This window comes from Peromyscus californicus, unplaced genomic scaffold, assembly GCF_007827085.1.
Source record: "Peromyscus californicus insignis strain IS unplaced genomic scaffold, ASM782708v3 Scaffold_4__1_contigs__length_199733344, whole genome shotgun sequence".
NCBI classification, from domain to species: Eukaryota; Metazoa; Chordata; class Mammalia; order Rodentia; family Cricetidae; genus Peromyscus; species Peromyscus californicus.
The window spans coordinates 49,814,055-49,831,870 of record NW_026294562.1 but is presented as its reverse complement, the minus strand read 5'-3'; the positions used below and the strand labels follow the sequence as shown (position 1 = coordinate 49,831,870).

Below are 17,816 nucleotides of genomic sequence, written 5' to 3'. Positions count from 1 at the left end.
CACACACACACACACACACACACACACACACACACACACACACACCAGATTTAACCCAATTTAAGTAATCCTTCTCTTTTCACTAATTGATGAAATACATTTATAATGCTGTATTCATTATGTAGCATCACTTTTAATAATCGACCGATGCATACATGCTTACTTAGGAACGTAAGGATAGAAGCAACAGGGAGCATTTGCAGCAATGCTGACTTTTGCAACTCCCACCCTCACACCATTAACCACACTTCGTTCTCTGACAACTTTGTGGACAGTAGTGCTGTTCTGCATCAGAGGTGGTGAAACAAGGAAAGGATGGCACGAGAGCAATAGATGACAGCATAGTAGCCCTTTTGGGACTGATTTCAGTTGTTTCTCCTGGATGTCTCCCCTGCCCATAAGTCAGATAGTGCACATTGTCTGGTCTCATCTCCTCATTTTATTTTCATATTCCCGCTAATGGATTTGCATGTTTATATCATAGAAGGCATATGGTGACGTCTACATCACAGAAGATACACAGAACCAGCTCTCTCTTATTCTTAGACTAGCAGATGTGGAGAACTGAATTAGCCTTAGACTTCTGGACTCCACCAGATGGCTCACCCCAGCTTATTGCTCTCAGAAGGCCCCAGCCTCCTCTGCAGTCTCTTCATGGCTGACTTCATCTCTTGGTTCCTGAGAGTGTAGATCACGGGGTTTAGCATAGGGGTGATGACAGTGTTATTGATAGATATGGCCGTGTCCATGGGCAGGGTAATGAAGGGTCGGCAATAGATATAAACACAGGGCACGAAATGGAGGGTCACCACCATGATGTGGGAGGTGCAGGTGGAGAGAGCCTTGTTTCGTCCCTCCCCAGAATGGGTTCTGAGCATAACCAGAATGATGATGTAGGAACCCAGGAGCAGGAGGAACCACAGCAGGGTCACCAGCCCATTGTTGGAGATCATGAGAAGTTCAAGAGCAAAGGTATCAGTGCAGGCAAGCTTCACCACCTGGGGTACATCACAGTAAAAGGCATCCAAGGTGTTGGGGCCACAGAAGGGGAGTGGAAGCATTAGAATTATCTGGACCATTGAATGCAAACCACCACCCACCCAGGAGGCTACCACCAAAGCCACCCATACCTCTCTCCTCATAATGGTTACATAATGCAGGGGTTTAGCAATTGCAAGGTATCTGTCATAGGCCATCACAGAGAGGAAGAAAATATCTGCCCCACCAGCAAAGTGGAAGAAAAAGATCTGGGTCAAACAACCATTGTAGGAGATGGTTTTCCTTTCTGACAAAAGACCTACCAGGAACTTGGGGACTGTGATAGATGAAAAAATAATATCTAGGATGGATTTGTTCCTCAAGAGGAAGTACATAGGAGTATGAAGACGGGATTCAGAGGTGATGGTGACCACAATGAGGGTATTTCCCAGCACAGTTGTTACATACACAAGAAAGAAGACCACGAACAAAAAGAACTCCAGTTCTCGGAAGTGAGTAAGTGCCAGGAAGACGAATTCCTTCACATTGGTGTGGTTTATCTGGCCCATGACTAGGATAAGCCTCTGTTACATCTACCTAGGGAGAAGATATGTTAGGGTTTGCAGTATGGTAGCATGAGGTTGAAACGTCCTTTGTTACATACTGTTTTGTTATTAGGCTTTTTAAAGTACTCAGATGATCATGACTATGTAGGGAAACTAGACCAGAGTCTTCAATTTTTGGTCTAGATATTCCTTATCTGATGGTCCCTGGTTTTCAGGGAGAACCATCATAGTCCTAGCCTTTATTCTAGGTAGGGAGAGGTTCATGTGCTGTGGTCATTTACCTACTAATTTGTCCTTTGCCTTGTAAGGATAACTTCTTCACCTGGAGGCTATTTTGCACAAACACTGGGGACTTTCAAAACCCTGCAATTTCATCTTGAGTTTCACCTTAAAGTTTGTGGGATCTTCAGAGTGGTTATGGCTTCCTCTGCAGCTTAGACCTGTGCATGACTTGCCTATACCTGCATAGTTGCTGTCACTCAAATTCAAATGATTCTCCTTGACCGGATTTTGGTTAGGCTCCTCTGAGCCTTCTTCCCACCAGCTCTTCAGATGTGGCCTTCCCTGTCCTTTCTTCCCAAACCCAGTTTCAACAAGCAACCTGCTAAGTCCATTTAATGAGATTCCTCCACCCTTGGTGTTCAATCAAATTCTTCATCCCTCATCTCTAATATCAAAATCCTTGTATCTGAGTGCTTGGCTTGTCTGTAGCAAGAATTCACTTTAGCTAGTTCAATGAGACTCATCTGCTCTCCACGCCCCCTTTTACTGTTTTCTCTGATTTCCACTAATCCTCTCATTCTCATTGGCTCATAGATGTAAATGCCCACCCATCCTTGTTGTATCTGGAGTTGAGCTCAAACTTTCCATTTTGTTGCAATAGTTTTGTCTAAAATCTCTTGGTATGTTTAATCAGTGTCCGCTGATCCTCTCCTGCCCCCCCCCCCCCCCCCCCCCCCCCCCCGTTAACAATATCCAGAAGATTTGTGACTACACCACTCTGCCAGTTCAATGTCTGGGAATTACTTTGGCTTATCAGCATCCTGATGGGTAGATAAAGTTTACACCGTTAGTTAAGTAGCCTGACTAATTCTCATCTCCTGACTTACAGGAAGGAAGAATTGGGCCCTCATAAGTACTTCTCTAGCAAACTGGAAACCTGGATCTTACCTTGGACTCACAGGGCCCCAGGTGGACAGGCCAGCAGTGGATATTTAGGGCTGTTTAATGACCAGAATGTTTAGTGGTCAGAAGAACTGATCATTAAAGCTTCACACAACATCAGAGGCGGCTCAGCCCAGTGCTCTTCACTACAGAAATGAAAGATAAAGCTGTTCTTTTGGTCAGAACCAGACTATAGATTAGGAAAAGGAATTTTAGCCAGGGTCTTTGATGTGTGTTCAAAGGCTTTATACTATTTCTATATGATAGAAGAGTAATTTCTATTTCCAAATAAAAAATGAGCCATTAGAGAATAAGATCGGTTTCAATAAGGATATCTGCTTTTCCTAAGCAAATTGTATCTCAGAAATTTTTAAGATAATTCAGACAGCTGAGACGACCAAATTTCACTATCAGGAGTAGAGACAGACAGTTGGATTTGAAGCAGTGGAGTAAGTGTGAAGAATACAGCATAGTAAACATGAGAATACAGAGGAAAAAAAATAATAAAACATTTTCCCTCAAAATAAAAGCATACTAGAGGATTCCATAAACAATCAATTGTTCATGATTTTCCTTTAAAATTACCTCAAAATTGGGTCAACTTAATGTCATTATTTGAGAAATTCAGATACACATAGAATTAAATAAAAATTCTGTGGGTACCTTAGAACCCTGATGTTCTTATCATAAAAATTCATTTCTATAGCAAATTTTTGATTTTAATTTTCATATTTTTAGTTAAAACCTTTTTATAATCTTTCATTGATAGATGCTTAAGGTGCACATCTCCATAGAAATCTTACTTCAATATGTCAGCACTCAGTAAGGTCCTCCTTGTGACTGATATTCGGAAGTGATTTGTTTCTTTAATCCCCACTCACTTGTTAAGCAGTAGCAGTAAGCCATGCAGGTGATACAATCTACTTGAAATTGTGTCTTTTATCAAAGGTATCTATGAGGAAGGAAATCCACCTAATCACGTCAAAGGCAGAATCTGTGAAGCTCCGGGGAAATGTTTCTGTCACACAGGAAGACTTTAGTAATACTCATCTTAGAAAAATCAGGACTTTGTTACTAACCACGTATCTTTGCTTTGCTTTTCAAAACATATGTGTGGTTTAATTACTTACCCAATTTAAAAATGTATAGCCATGCTATAGTTTCTTTTTTTACATTTTATTTTATTGAGTATATCTTGTTACTGTTGCTATAAAATCTGCCAGGTCTTCTGTAGATTGATGGACAACATATTGTTTACTAAGATAGAGACTTTCATTGGTGGAGTATAAATCAGGCAGGGTAGGAGTCACATTTGTTATGAAGGGTTGAAAGGAACAAGGCATTAGCTAGGTGAGAAAGCAGTCTTGGGAGATTGGAAAGCCAGTGATGGATAGCATTGGGAGCAGGGGTTCTGAAAGCATAGGAGATAGGGGACCACGTAAGTGACAAGTTCCTTTTAAGTTGACCAGTGGGCTCTTATTAGTATTTTCAAATAATGCAGCATGGAGCAATTAGTAAATGATTTTCTTTGCATGCATCTATAATTTCTTTAAGACAAATTCCCAGAAATTGACTTATAAAGTCATATGATATTAAGTTTCTAGTTTTGACTGAGCCTAGTTCTAAATGTGCTTGAATGTTTGACTTCATTTACATATGGAAACTTAAAACTGAAATAGAGTGCGACACATATATTTCTCATAGAAAAAGAAAAGCATAGACATCAAATGTTCAAGCAGTGAAAACATTAGGATAAAACTGAAGTGAAGATTTTAAAAACAGTTTTTGGAGGGGTTGGTGAGATGGCTCAGTGGTTAAAAGCAACTGGGTGCTCTTTCAGAGGGTTTGATTGCTAGCACCCACATGGTGGCTCCCAACCATTTGTGATTCAACTGTCAGGGGATCTGATGCCTCCTTCTGACCTCCACAGGTACCAGGGGCACCAAGGCACACAAGTGGTACACAGACATACATGCAGGCAAAACACTAATACACATAAAGATAAATAAACAAAAATAAATAAATACATAAAATTATGCAAAAATAATGAAAATTACATTAAAGACGATTAATCAAGTTTGATTAAGTGACAGTATGTAATATTTATGGTTTCAAAAGCATTATAAATATTAACAATTAAATATAAATGAAAAATGGGAAACTATCTGCAAAAACCCTCCAAAACCAAACTATTAATCTTTATTGTTTTTGAGACAAGGTCTCCCTTATGCATCCCTGGCTGGCCTGAAACCCACTGTGTAGACAAACTGGCCTTAAACTCATAGAGATCTGCTTCCCCTGCCTCCCAAATGCTAGGATTAAAGGTGTGCAGCACCATGCCTGGCCTATTCTTAGTATCTTTAATGAAGAACTCTTATAAATCAAAAGAACAAGACAGATACTTTATAAATGAACCTTAAGTCACATAGAGATGTGTTATCAGCCCACATATGAAAAGATGATGAATCATACTATTAATGAAAGAAATGTAAATTAAAATTGTAATCAGATAACATTTTAATGTAGAATATTGGCCAATGTTGAAAAGGCCTGTTATTTATGAATATGGGGAAAGAAATACCTTTAAATATGTTGAATACCAGGGACAAAATTTGGAGGAATGACATTTTGGAAATATGTGTTAAAGTGTGCAAACATTATTAGTATGAAATTCTGCTTTAAGAATTCAGATTAAAGGATGAATAAACCAAATGCCTAGTGTCATAAGGACAAAGAAGGCTCCTCACAGGGCAGTGCAAAGTAGAAGAAATAAGGATTTAAGTCAATGCTTGTTGTAAAAAAGTTGGCCCAGTAAGTGCTATATAATGTACAGTTTAGACTTTGCCAACTTTCAGACTGACAGTGTAGAATTGTGACAAGGTCTTTTAGTGATGGGTTAAAACATTCAATATATTAGCTGATGTAATTTTGGTGAAAAACTACATGCCTAGATACCTGAAAGGATGTAGATCTCAATAGTCGTGGCCATTATCTGTGAGCAGTTTTATTTAGTCAATTTTTTATAAATTAATTAACTAATTCAGTGACTTATTTATTTATTTGGAGATAGGGTCATGACAGGTAGCTCTGGCTGTTGTTGAACTAGTGATCCTCCTGTCTACTGCCCAAACACGTCTATTCCTTTGTGTTACTGTGAGAGTCCGTGAGCTGTCTGTCTGCCTGTGAGTGTACACCATGACTTATACAAATGTAGGTCGCCAGTGTCATCACAATGTTGACCTAGCTATGACTCAAGTTCCTCTCCTGCTTGAAGCTATCTTTTAATCTTCTTTTTAGAAAAGGACCATGGGGGTTAATGTCCTCTACATTACAGATATTCAATAGATGCTCATACAATGAATTTAACATCAAAAAAGCACCTTTTAATTTAAATATGTCTTCAGAAGTACAATGTTTTATGCTAGAAATCTTACCTTTCTCTAATGTATATCTTAGTTTTTGAGACAAGGTCTCACCATGTAGCTCTAGTTGGCATTAAACTCCCTATGTAGACAAGGCTGGTCACCTGAGTGCTGGAATCACAGGTGTGTGCTATCACACCTAGCTAAGAGTTTTAAACTTTTAGTTCACAATGAGATATTTAAATTACTAACAGATGTCTTACTTTTCAGGGACTAAAGGCTGTACACTACATAAATCATGAGTTTTTTCAAGTCTTTAGGATGATCTCACCTACCTTTGTGTTAGAAAGACAAGCCTGCCAGTTTCTCCATTGTGAAGGCTCTGCCTTACTTCACCCAAACACATGCACAACCAGCAGTGTTCCCCCAAACACCAAATTAGAAGTCTAATATAATAGTCAGCATAGGGATTTGTGTCAGATGTTTGGGGTAGATGTAATTTCCAATGGAGAAGGCTTGTGCTTGCAGATGCAATGGGAGTTATTAAAAAGTTACTAAGCAACACGTATGTGTGTGCTCGCTCCCTCTATCTCTCTGCACCCCCCACCGCAATGAGAAGACAATGAGGAGGTTATGAAAATGTAGTCAGGGAAGCCTGAACAGTTCTCATAAGCCACTTCTCTGGCGCAGATCACCGTTGGGCTTTGTGTAAAGTCCTTTACACCCGTGTGCAGACATTTAAAACAGCCAGTTTCGTAGGACAGGTATCACAGTTTGGTCATATTATTGATTTTCTCTAAAAGGTCAGTGACAATGATCAATCACAATATGCATTTAGTGCCTTCTGGGTATCAGATAACCAGCACCGCCTCTACATTCATGGAGTTTATTGTCTGTAGGGAAATCTCGCATAGATTACACCACAGGCTGTTATAACGGTGGTGGAATAAAGACAGGGAAAAATGGCACAGGGATTTAGTTGCTGGTCCTGGGAACCTTGAAATGCTTCTCTGATAGATGCTTCCTTAGTGTGTATGCGATATTAGATAATAAAATTCATAATGTTTATTAAATTATTTTATCAAACATTTAAAATAATCAATGTGGTTTTTCAATGGTCCTGAAAAATCCAGGCATTGGCTAGGAACATCATTACAGAGCCCTAACCTGAGATTTGGATTCCTGGCAATCTGGTTGCCCCATGTGAGTCCCTCCTAGCGTGGAGGTCCTTGGAGTCACAAATGGTGTTTCAGTTCAGCATTTGGTGGGTGATAGCGGAAGAAGCCTAGACATCTCAGCATGTGTGAAGAACTCTATTCTCATATCTCCTAGAAGGAGAGCCTACATGGAAAGGGTTCTTTTGGTTTATGCTCTTCCTTCACTCAGCCTGTCCTAGGAAGGTTGGCATGACTCATGAGATGGCATTTTTTGGGGAAAATTGGGTAGAGTAGCTCAGCTCCCCCATCTTTTTGTTTCAGTGGCATCTGTCTCCTTGTAGTAGAAAGCATGCCGTCTTTTTAAAGCCACCTGGTAGGCACAGCAATAGTAAGCACAGCACTACAGGGCTCCTCCTAAGTGGGTTAATCTGTCTGAAGCAGCCACTGGGTCAGATAAAAGCCTTGTCCTCCCTAGAACACCATCAGTAATTCAGCTGATTTTTTTTTATTTAAAAATTTGTTTATTTTAGCCGGGCGGTGGTGGCGCACGCCTTTAATCCCAGCACTCGGGAGGCAGAGCCAGGCAGATCTCTGTGAGTTCGAGGCCAGCCTGGGCTACCAAGTGAGTTCCAGGAAAGGCGCAAAGCTACACAGAGAAACCCTGTCTCGAAAAACCAAAAAAAAAAAAAAAATTTGTTTATTTTTATTGTGTGTGTGAACACATGTGTGCACTTGTATATGCCACAATGTATGTGTAGAGGTCAGAGGACAACTTTTGGGAGTTGGCACTTTCCTTCCGTGGTGGGTTCCAGAAATGGAACTCAAGCCATCAGGCATGTGTAGCAAGCACGTTTACCTACAAAGTTATCTAACTCATCCTAATACTTAGTTTTTTTTCCCTTTATTTTTAATTAGCATATAGGTAGAAAGTTTTGGATATCAAGCAATGACTATGTATGACTTGTGGAGGTCAACTTAAATTTTCTTGGTCTTAGATGGGAATTAAATTTGGGAATTCAGGAAACCTTAGACAGCTATTTCTCCTCTCCATGCATTGATTATACTTCCCTCAATGTGCAGTGATAGTTCTCTGTAATGAGTCTTTTTCCATCCCTCTAGTCAGCTCCCAAATAATGACACCGAGACTTCTTATTAATTATGAAAGCTCGGCCTATAGCTTAGGCTTGTTCCTAACTAGCTCTTATAATTTATAAGTTAAATTAACCCTCTTATATTAATATATGTTCTATCATGTGGTGTTACCTCTTTTCCATCTTACACCTCCTGTTTCCTCTGTGTGTCTGACAGGTAACTCCACCTTTCTTTTTCCCAGAGTCCTCTCTGTCCCTGGAATTCCCACCTAGCCTCTTCCTGCCTAGCTATTGGCCATTCAGTTCTTTATTAAACCAATCACAATGACACATTTTCACAGTGTACAAATATCCCCATCAGTTCTCTTATTTGAGCAATGAAATCACATTAAAACTTTGCATTGCTGCTAAACCTGCACTTACTAAAAGTCAGTGCACTGGCCTGTACAATGTTCAGGAGAAGAGTAAGCTTTTTTGAAGGTTGAGACTTTCTTTTCTTTTGTGGAACTTGTCCGTTACTGTCTGTGTGAACAGACACTATCCAAAGGTTGGCAAACCGCCTGCTGGCTTCTTCTCTCCTGCCTTCTGGTGAGACTCTCCAAGTCTAGATGTCCTACCTTCTGTAAGCTCATGTCATCTTGGGGACAGCGGATCTTGGGAAGCTGGGTGTATAGTCAGGAGGCAGGTAGGAGGGGCATGGTTCCACAGGGTCCTCAGTTGGCCTGGCTGGCAAAAGGGAGTATGTTGGTGTCTAAAGACACAAAGAAACCAGAGTAGATCTTCCTAGTAGAGACATCTCTGATGGACACGTCTACTTTAAATGTCTTTACCTCCAAAGAGCAGTTATATGTAAATGAAAGCCTGTTCTATATTGCCCTAGGTGATGGAAAATACGAAATACACCTCATGGAGCTGCACATGTTTAGGTAGGGGAGGGACAGAGATTTTGGAGGGGTCTTTTTAGACAGAAGAGAGTTAAGTATGGTTATGCTGATTAAGATAGACATGAAGCAGACGTGGAGTTTGTTCTCAGTGTCAGACTGCTGAAGGAATAACATGGTTAAAATCTAGGTAATACTGACTCAACAGATGACAGACAAAGAGAGAGGTGAGCAACAGTGCAATATCATTGGACCATCGGACTCAGGTATGTTAGGGTCTTGTTTAGCTGAGACAGCAAGAAGCTGTAGCAAAGGGCAATGCCCTTTAGTATTTGCTTAGAGACTGGCTCAGCAGCCATAAAGGCAATTCAACAAGAAGATGCTGTTTAATGGAGTAGATTTTTTTTTTTGTATTATTTATCCAACCTATCCATAACAGATCTCTTCAAATTCTGCCATCTGGTAGGAGCAATTTCCAGAAGACCTGCACCTGTACCAGAGCTCTGTCCTTGTTTCTGGTGTGAGATGAGATATTGTTTCTTCATTTTGTATCCTACATACAGTGTGATATAACCAAAGCATTATAACAAACACTGGATTAAATAACTTTTGTGTTTGATATACATTATCTAATGACAGATAGTTGTCACAATTATTATAAAAATACATTATTATAAATATTTTTTTGAGATAGCATCTCACTATATAGTCCTGACTGGCTTGGAACTCCTTATGTAGACCAGACTAGCATCAGTTCACAGAGACCTTCCTTCTGCTGCCTCCTGAGTGTAGGGATTAAATGAGTGGGCTACCACGCCCAGATGAAAGTTGTTTTTTTTAATGAAGAAACTCCTTTCACCTTTGTCTTGATTGGTGAACTCAATAGGTCAGTGAGCGTGACGAGCATCTGATGGGAAAGGCCTCATTTTCTTTTTCTATTTTATTCTTCTCTCATGCAGTCATCCTGACACAGTTTTTCCTCTCTCCATTCCTCCCAACACTCTCTTCTCCCCAAGATCCACTCCTCTTCTGTTTCTCTTTAGGAAAGCGCAGGCCTCCCAGGGTTATCAACTGATCGTGGCATAATAATATACAACAAAACTAGGCACAAACTCTCATATCAAGGCTGGACGAGGCAACCCAGTAGGAGGAAAAGGGTCACAGGAGCAGGCAAAAGAGTCAGAGACACCCCCGCCCTCCAATCTTAGGAGTCCCATAAGAGCACCAAGCTAAACAACCGTAACATATATGCAGAGGACCTAGCTCAGACCCATGTAGGCTCTGTGATTGCTGCTTCAGTTTCTGTGAGCCCCTAAGAGCCCTGCTTAGTTGATTCTGTGGGCCGTGTTCTCCTGGTGTCCCCAACCCATCTGGCTCCTGTAGTCCTTCCTCCCCCTCTTCTGCAGGGTTCCCTGAGCTCCATCTAATGTTTGGCTGTGGGTCTCTGCATCTAGGCTCTGGTCTGTGAGTATAGCAGAATATTATTAGGAATCATTTCATTGACTTTCTTTCTTTCTTTCTTTCTTTCTTTCTTTCTTTCTTTCTTTCTTTCTTTCTTTCTTTCTTTCTTTCTCTTCTTCTTCTTCTTCTTCTTCTTCTTCTTCTTCTTCTTCTTCTTCTTCTTCTTCTTCTTCTTCTTCTTCTTCTCTCTCTCTCTCTCTCTCTCTCTCTCTCTCTCTCTCTCTCTCTCTCTCTCTTTTATCCAGCCTCTGGTTCCTGGCCATCCAGGCAGTGTCAGGCATGAGCTCCCTCTTGTGCTATGGGCCTCTATTTAGACCAGTCATTGATTGGCCACTCCTGCAAGTGATACACCACCATTGCCCCAACACATCTTGTAGGCAGGACAGATTGTAGGTCAAAAGTTTTGTGGCTGGGTTGGTGTCCCAGTCCCACCACTGGAAGCCTTGCCTGGCTATAGAAGATGGCTGGTCCAGGCTCTGTATCCTCCATTATTAGGAGTTGTTGCCAGGGTCACCCTTGTAGATTCCAGGGCATTTCCCACTGCATTAGGTTTCCACATAGCCCCCCAAAGGCCACCCAATTCCGATTGTCTCTCCCCGTACTTTCTCAGGGATCATTTTTAAAGTTCATTTTCAAATATGACCACAGAACATCTCCTTTGCCTAAGGCAGAGGGGGAGGTAGCACCATGGGTCATGCACACCTCCAGTAGAGTGGAGGAGTATTTTTCCACTCACAAGCTAAAAAGCGCTTTCTTTTTCTCTATCACCTTCCACAGAGCATCTTTGATCTCTTTGTTTCTCAAACTGTAAATGAGAGGGTTCAGCATGGGGATCACCATCGAATAGAAGACAGACACTACCTTGTCTCTGCTTAATGAATAGCTGGAACTGGGCCGCAGGTACATGAAAAGTGCTGTCCCAAACAGCATGGTCACTGCCATGAGGTGTGAGGCACACGTGTTGAAAGCTTTCCATCGGCCTTCCACAGAGTGGATCTTCAGGACTGCAGACACTATGTAACTGTAGGAGACCAGGAGGATGATAAACGATTGTCCCCCCAACTGTGATCACTACAAGGAAATTCACCACTTGGCTGAGGAATGTGTTGGAGCAAGAAAGTGCCAGGATCGGTGGGAGATCGCAGAAGAAGTGGTTGATGACATTCGGTCCACAAAAGTGGAGCTGAAATATGGAACTGGCTTGAATAAAAGAACTCAGGAAGCCACCAAAATACGCCGCAGCCACCATGCGCATGCAGAGACCCTGGGACATGATGGCAGTGTAGAGCAGGGGGCTAGAGATGGCGGCATATCTGTCATATGCCATTGCTGTCAGCAGGAAGCATTCAGTGAGGCCCAGACCAACAAAGAAGAAGAACTGAGCGGCACATCCCCAGAATGAGATAGTCTTCTGCTCTATAAAGAAATCAGAGAGCATCTTGGGAGCTACAGAAGACGAGTAGCAAATGTCAATGAAGGATAAATTGCTGAGGAAGAAGTACATGGGTGTGTGCAAATGGGTGTCACCTCTGATCAGAAAGATGAGGGCCAGGTTCCAGGTCAAGGTCACGAGGTAGATGCCCAGGAAAGTCAGAAAGAGGAAAGTTTGGAGTTCTGGGTGGTCTGAGAATCCCAAGAAGATGAACATGGTCACAGAGCTGTTCCAGGCATTAGTTACAGTCACGTTTCCCATGGACCATAAGGATAAGGGGCAGACCTGGGTTAATAATGACCATCCACATTACAGATGCTATAGACAAGTGGTTACACATGCATGAGGGGCTGGAACTACATGGGGCTAAAAACAAAAGGGGCTGGGGAGATGACCCAGTCAATAAAATGCCTGCCACGTAAGCATGAGTGTCCAAGTAAGATTTCAAGAACTCATGTTAAAAAGCCAGTACGGGGGATTAGGCAGCCAGCTGAGCCTACTTGGAAAATTCAAGCTAGTAATAGACCTGTCTCAGAAAACAAGGTAGGTGGTGCCTAATAAGTGACAGCAAAGGTTGCCCTCTGGTCTCCACATGCATGTGCATCTGTACACAAATGAACATGCACACACACCAATGTACATAAAGATCCCTCCCCCCACAATTGCACCATTGCCTTAAATGTTTGAGTAGTAAACTGTAGCTGAAATGATTCTCACCTATGGACTCAGAATTCCAGGAATCAGTTCATGTCTTCATCATTTACTCATGGTGTATCACTTTGGTGAGCTATCTAATATCTCTAGTTTCAATTTCTCTATCTTTAAACTAGGTCGCAGTAAGTACTTCATGGATTTGCTTTAAAAACAAATAAGGTGATGTGTATAAAATGCTGACACATAGTAAGTGGCCAGTCAGTTATTAAGATGTGTGTTCCAGAAGAGCCACTGTGTCCATGCCCTAGGGCTTCGTGTAAGATGAAACAGAATGTTACAGTTTTCGTATCTTTTGTCAAGGCATTGGTGTTGAGAGATGCAACTTTGGTGAAGGATTAGTGTCTTTCTTCTGGGACTGAGTTAGTTCTTGCAGGAATGGGTTTGTTTACAGAAAGTGGGCTCATAAAAAGTAGGTCAGTTTCTTTGTTCTCTTCTCGTCCACACACACCTCTCTTCCTTCCTGCTTTCTCCCACCATGTTGTGATGTATAGCATGAAGCCCTCACCAGATATGGCTGCCTAATTATGGACTTATAACCTCTAGAGCTGTGAGCTAACTGAACATCTTTTTCCTATGTTACCCAGTCTCAGATACTTTGTCATAGCAACAGAAAATGACCAATATCACACAATATAGGAATAATGAATACTATACCCACTTACACAGTTGAAGAGGGAGAATCTGAGAGGCTCAGGGAACTCACTAGGTTCACCTATGCCAGAACTTTCAACTTTGTAAATAGCATTAACCTTCAAGAAGAACACAGGAAAATCAAGCACCGAACACAGAATGTTGTGCATAGAAAACAGTAGAGTTCTTTCCTGACTTAGCCCTAGAAAACATCTGGAGAAAGCTCTATGATTTATAAGCAAAATTGCCTGGTTTGAACTTAGACTGTTGTGAGAGCCCACAGAGGTTTCCTAGTGAGATCTGAGCTTGCTTTACCAGCAGGACTGCATAAGAGGATGATTGGACCACGGGACTGGGTATCAGGTGTTTGGAAGGGTCTACACTTGGCTGTTTTTAGCAAGGGGGAGGTCTTTTGCCTTGCCCCTTGGCATTGTTATAAAAAGGCCCTTTGAATAAAGTTCTGGGCCAGGTCCTCCCAAGGCTATCCTGTGTTTCTCTGTCTTTCCTCTCATCGTCTAGGCATCTCTTTCTATCTAAATATTTCTCACTTCTCCCTCCTCAAGAGTTCCCTGGACATAAATGTGGGAGCAAGTCTCCCACAGACTGTACAGTTGGTTTTGGAGGGAAACATGAAGACATGGACAAACCTCAGGCAAACTGCAGAGTTGGCGGCACTCTGACTTTTCTCCTCAACCTGATCTGATCCTTCATTCACTCCGTGTGCCTCTCACCTCACACGCAGGTGCCTGGAGTCCTCAGTCTTGCTGTTCCAGCTCTTTCTTTCATCAGGTGTGTGAGTGATCGATGAAGTGGAAAGAGTCCTATTCAGTACAGGGAGACTGTTCAAAAGAAGCCAAGACTTTAACCCAGCAGTGTGGATTCAGATAGTAAAGTTCAAAGCATGTGTGGGGTTAGAGGTCCCTACAGTGTTTGGAGAATCTGCTATGTAAAGTCTGTCTTAATTACATGCTGTCCAAATTACTTTTTGGAGTATTTACTAATAATTGGGACTGTATCCAAGGGTATAGCTGTTCCTTCAGAAATTTCATTTCCTCTTTTTTCCCCTCTGACATTAATTTTTTTTCTGTATGTAAGCATACATGTGTCACAGCATGCATGTATGTGTGTGCCATTGCATGTGTGGAAGTCAAAAGACAAATTGTGGACATCAGTTCTCTCCTTCTATCATGTAGGTTCCAGAGATAGAATTTAGGTCCTCAGACTTGATGGCAAGTGCCTTTACCCTCTGGCTCTCTATTCCTTCTGAATTCTTTTCTTAACTGCAAAGGCTTAAATATGTTTTAGAAGTCTGTCAAGAAGAAGATAATTTGAACAAAAAAGTTGGCTGCTGTTCTTCAGCCAAGTCTTGAGTTTGTTGGTTCTCTCTCTCTCTCTCTCTCTCTCTCTCTCTCTCTCTCTCTCTCTCTCTCTCTCTCTGTCTCTCTCTCTCTCTCTCTCTCTCTCTCTCTCTCTCTCTCTCTTTCTCTCCTCCCTCCCCCTCTCTCTTTTCACCCAACATTGAAGCATGCAATGTAACAATGAAGACAGACTACTATTCAAATGTGGAAAAACAGAAATAGAAAAACAAGTTGCTGTGATCATTATAGGAGGCAGAAAATATTTCGAAGGGGAAAATACAGTAACAGAATTAGTTCTCTTTTTCCCTCTTCCAACAACATGGTCATTTAATATCCAGTACAGAATTATGTCAAATACTTCTACACACATCAGTTAATAATGCACTGTGACAGGGAGATTATTTACCTGCTTAACTAATACAGTGAGTGCACAGGATTCAGAGACACATGGCAGGATTTATCTGGAATCTTTAATTTCTATCTTGAATTTCAGTTTTGAATTGGATAAGAGAAAGCTCAAACGTGAAAAAAAAATAAAGGTTTTTCAGAAACAGCCATTCAATTTGTTCTGTTTTTTTCCCCAGATTTTATGCAAGCTTAGAAATGACAGATGTGAGCGTTTGGAAACAAATATATAAATATATATATCTCCGACATTTTGAAAAGCATAATGCTAAAATATAGATGAGTTACTACTGCCTCTAAAAGATATGAAAGGGCTATAAACTGTGTTTTTCTAATTAAAAGTAACCTAGAGACTGCACATTATATAATTCCAAATACATATTCTGAAAAAGGCTAAGTTATGGGAACATTAACAAGGTCAGTGATTGCTAATACTCTGGGGAAGGGAAGAATTCAGACGCGCAGAGCATGAAGCATGCACTGGTCAGAAGGTCATCTGTAGGACGCCACAGTGGTGGATACCTGTCGTTACGTCTTTGCTAACCTATACCATGTCCAGTCTCAAGCATAAACTCAGAGTATTAATAAACTGCACATTGGATGCCATTGACATGTCAACGCAAGCCCATCAATGGTAACACTCTATGGAGGACGTTGGTCCTAGAAGATGCAGAGGCCACGTAGAAAAACCTCTGTATCATCAATTCATAGCTGCTGCCAACATAAAACTACTCTAAGAAATAAAGCAAATTTCCTTTAAAAAGCACAAAAAGAAAACTCTCAAAACAGATTCGGCTGAATTTGAGGAAGGGTAGATAATAATGAGTGGTACAAAGAACAAAGCTATACTGCAAACCCTGGGTGCTGGCTGTCCGGGCTTGTAGGTCTCTAGGGTGCTCTATAACTAAGATCAATGTAGTTATGAAGACAGTGAGCCACAGGTGACCGCACTTACCCTCTCCCTCGCTCTGTCTTTCACTGACGCCAGTCTCTAGATACCCTTATTTTGAAAGAGTTTAACCAGACTTCAGTGGCTGCATCATCCAAAATGCTGATGAGTTTGGAGAAGGAATTGAGGCTGGCTTTCAAGGATCACAATATCTGCTTGGTACACAGAAAGGGTGTGGATAGAGGAATGGAGGGAAGGATATGGCAAGGATGGGGAGAGCTTGAGATCTTTAAGAGGCTCCACTGGAATCAGCTAATATATTTATTTGGGGGTCAGTTTTGGAAGTGTTTGGAAACTGATATTGGGGGTGAACACGGGAAGGGCTGGTTTCTTCTCTCCTTGGAGAGGGTTCATTACATTTGCCCTAGAGGTTCTTTATGGATGAGAAAGGAATACATTTCTCAAACTTGAAGGCTTTGTACTTAATTGATCTCTGGGGTTACATACAGTAAAACTCATAAATGCTCCAAAGACAATGCTTATTAAATGTCATCTCTACGGCCATGTCCTCCATCCCCTGAAGGGCAATCAACGTATCTTCTGGTACATGATGCAGAAGCTCTGGGTTGCAGCAGAACACAGTAACAGCATAAACATCTGGCCTAAGAAAGCAAGACTGGCTACACATGAACACATTTACTGACCCCCTTTCTACTCTGCTATGTAATATGTGTAGCTGGCCTGATGGGTGCTTACTGAGCTCTTACTATGTGCTAAACCCTGTATTTCAGACTTTTTGTGTGTTAATTCATGCATATCCTATAAATCTCCACAAAGTTCAGAGGAGGAAACAAATTCAAAATGGTTAGTAAGCTGCTGAAACATTACAAATGAAAAACTGATCCTATTTATTGTTAGATCATTCCATTGACTCAGAATCTCAGCATAATAGTTAAGAATAACTCTGCAGGCCTTTTGGTACTTTGCTTAGAAATTTCTCCTGTTGGAATGTTTGCACACCCATTTTCATTGGGGTTCAACTCTCAATAGCTAAGAAATTGAACCAACCAAGATGCCCATCAATTGATAAAGAAAATGTGATACGTTTACTCAATGGAGTATTACTTAACTATAAAGAAAAAGAAAAATATGAAAGTTTCAGGTAACTGGATGCAACTAGAAAAAATTATACTGAAGTAATTCAGGCCCAGAAGACAAATGCTGTGTGTTTTGTCTGATAGGTGGATCCTAGCTTGGACGCTGTTGTTTTCTATGTTTAACCTGGAGTACATGTGAGAGCCCAAAAGCCAGAAGTGGTCCACTGGGGGAAGATGCCTTAATAGGGGGGAGTGTAGTTAAACATAGGCAAATTGAAAGAGAGCAAATACTGAGAGTGGAAAGGTTCAAGCATGAAAGGATGGAGCATCAGGAAATGAGGTGTTGGTGGAAGGCCTGACCACTAAGTAAACAAATGTAATAACACTTTTTTTAAAGAGAAAAATGATTCTTATTCAAATGATCATAATTCAGATCTTGATTCTTTAAATAAATTTAATTAAAAATATTTGAGATGATATAATTGCATATTTTCTCCCTTCCCTCTCCTCTCAGCAAATTCTCCCATATACCCCACCTTGCTCTCTCTCAAATTCACAGTTTCTTTTTAAATTACTTGTTTTCACATACATATATGTGTATATACATATATATTCCTACATATAATCTGCT

The 17,816-nt window shown here is 41.0% G+C and overlaps 2 protein-coding genes across 2 annotated transcripts; both read right to left on the bottom strand.

The window, feature by feature from the left end:
- Window positions 1-602: 602 nt before the first annotated feature.
- LOC128094736 (olfactory receptor 4D6) lies at window positions 603-1,547 on the bottom strand. Its single transcript, XM_052713238.1, has one exon. It carries the CDS (start codon window positions 1,545-1,547, stop codon window positions 603-605), a length of 945 nt encoding a protein of 314 aa, XP_052569198.1.
- Window positions 1,548-11,392: 9,845 nt separating this feature from the next.
- LOC128123772 (olfactory receptor 5A1) lies at window positions 11,393-12,353 on the bottom strand. The gene is given in 2 exon segments (XM_052760081.1): window positions 11,393-11,708; window positions 11,710-12,353. Coding segments are annotated over 2 exon segments (960 nt in total).
- Window positions 12,354-17,816: the final 5,463 nt, after the last annotated feature.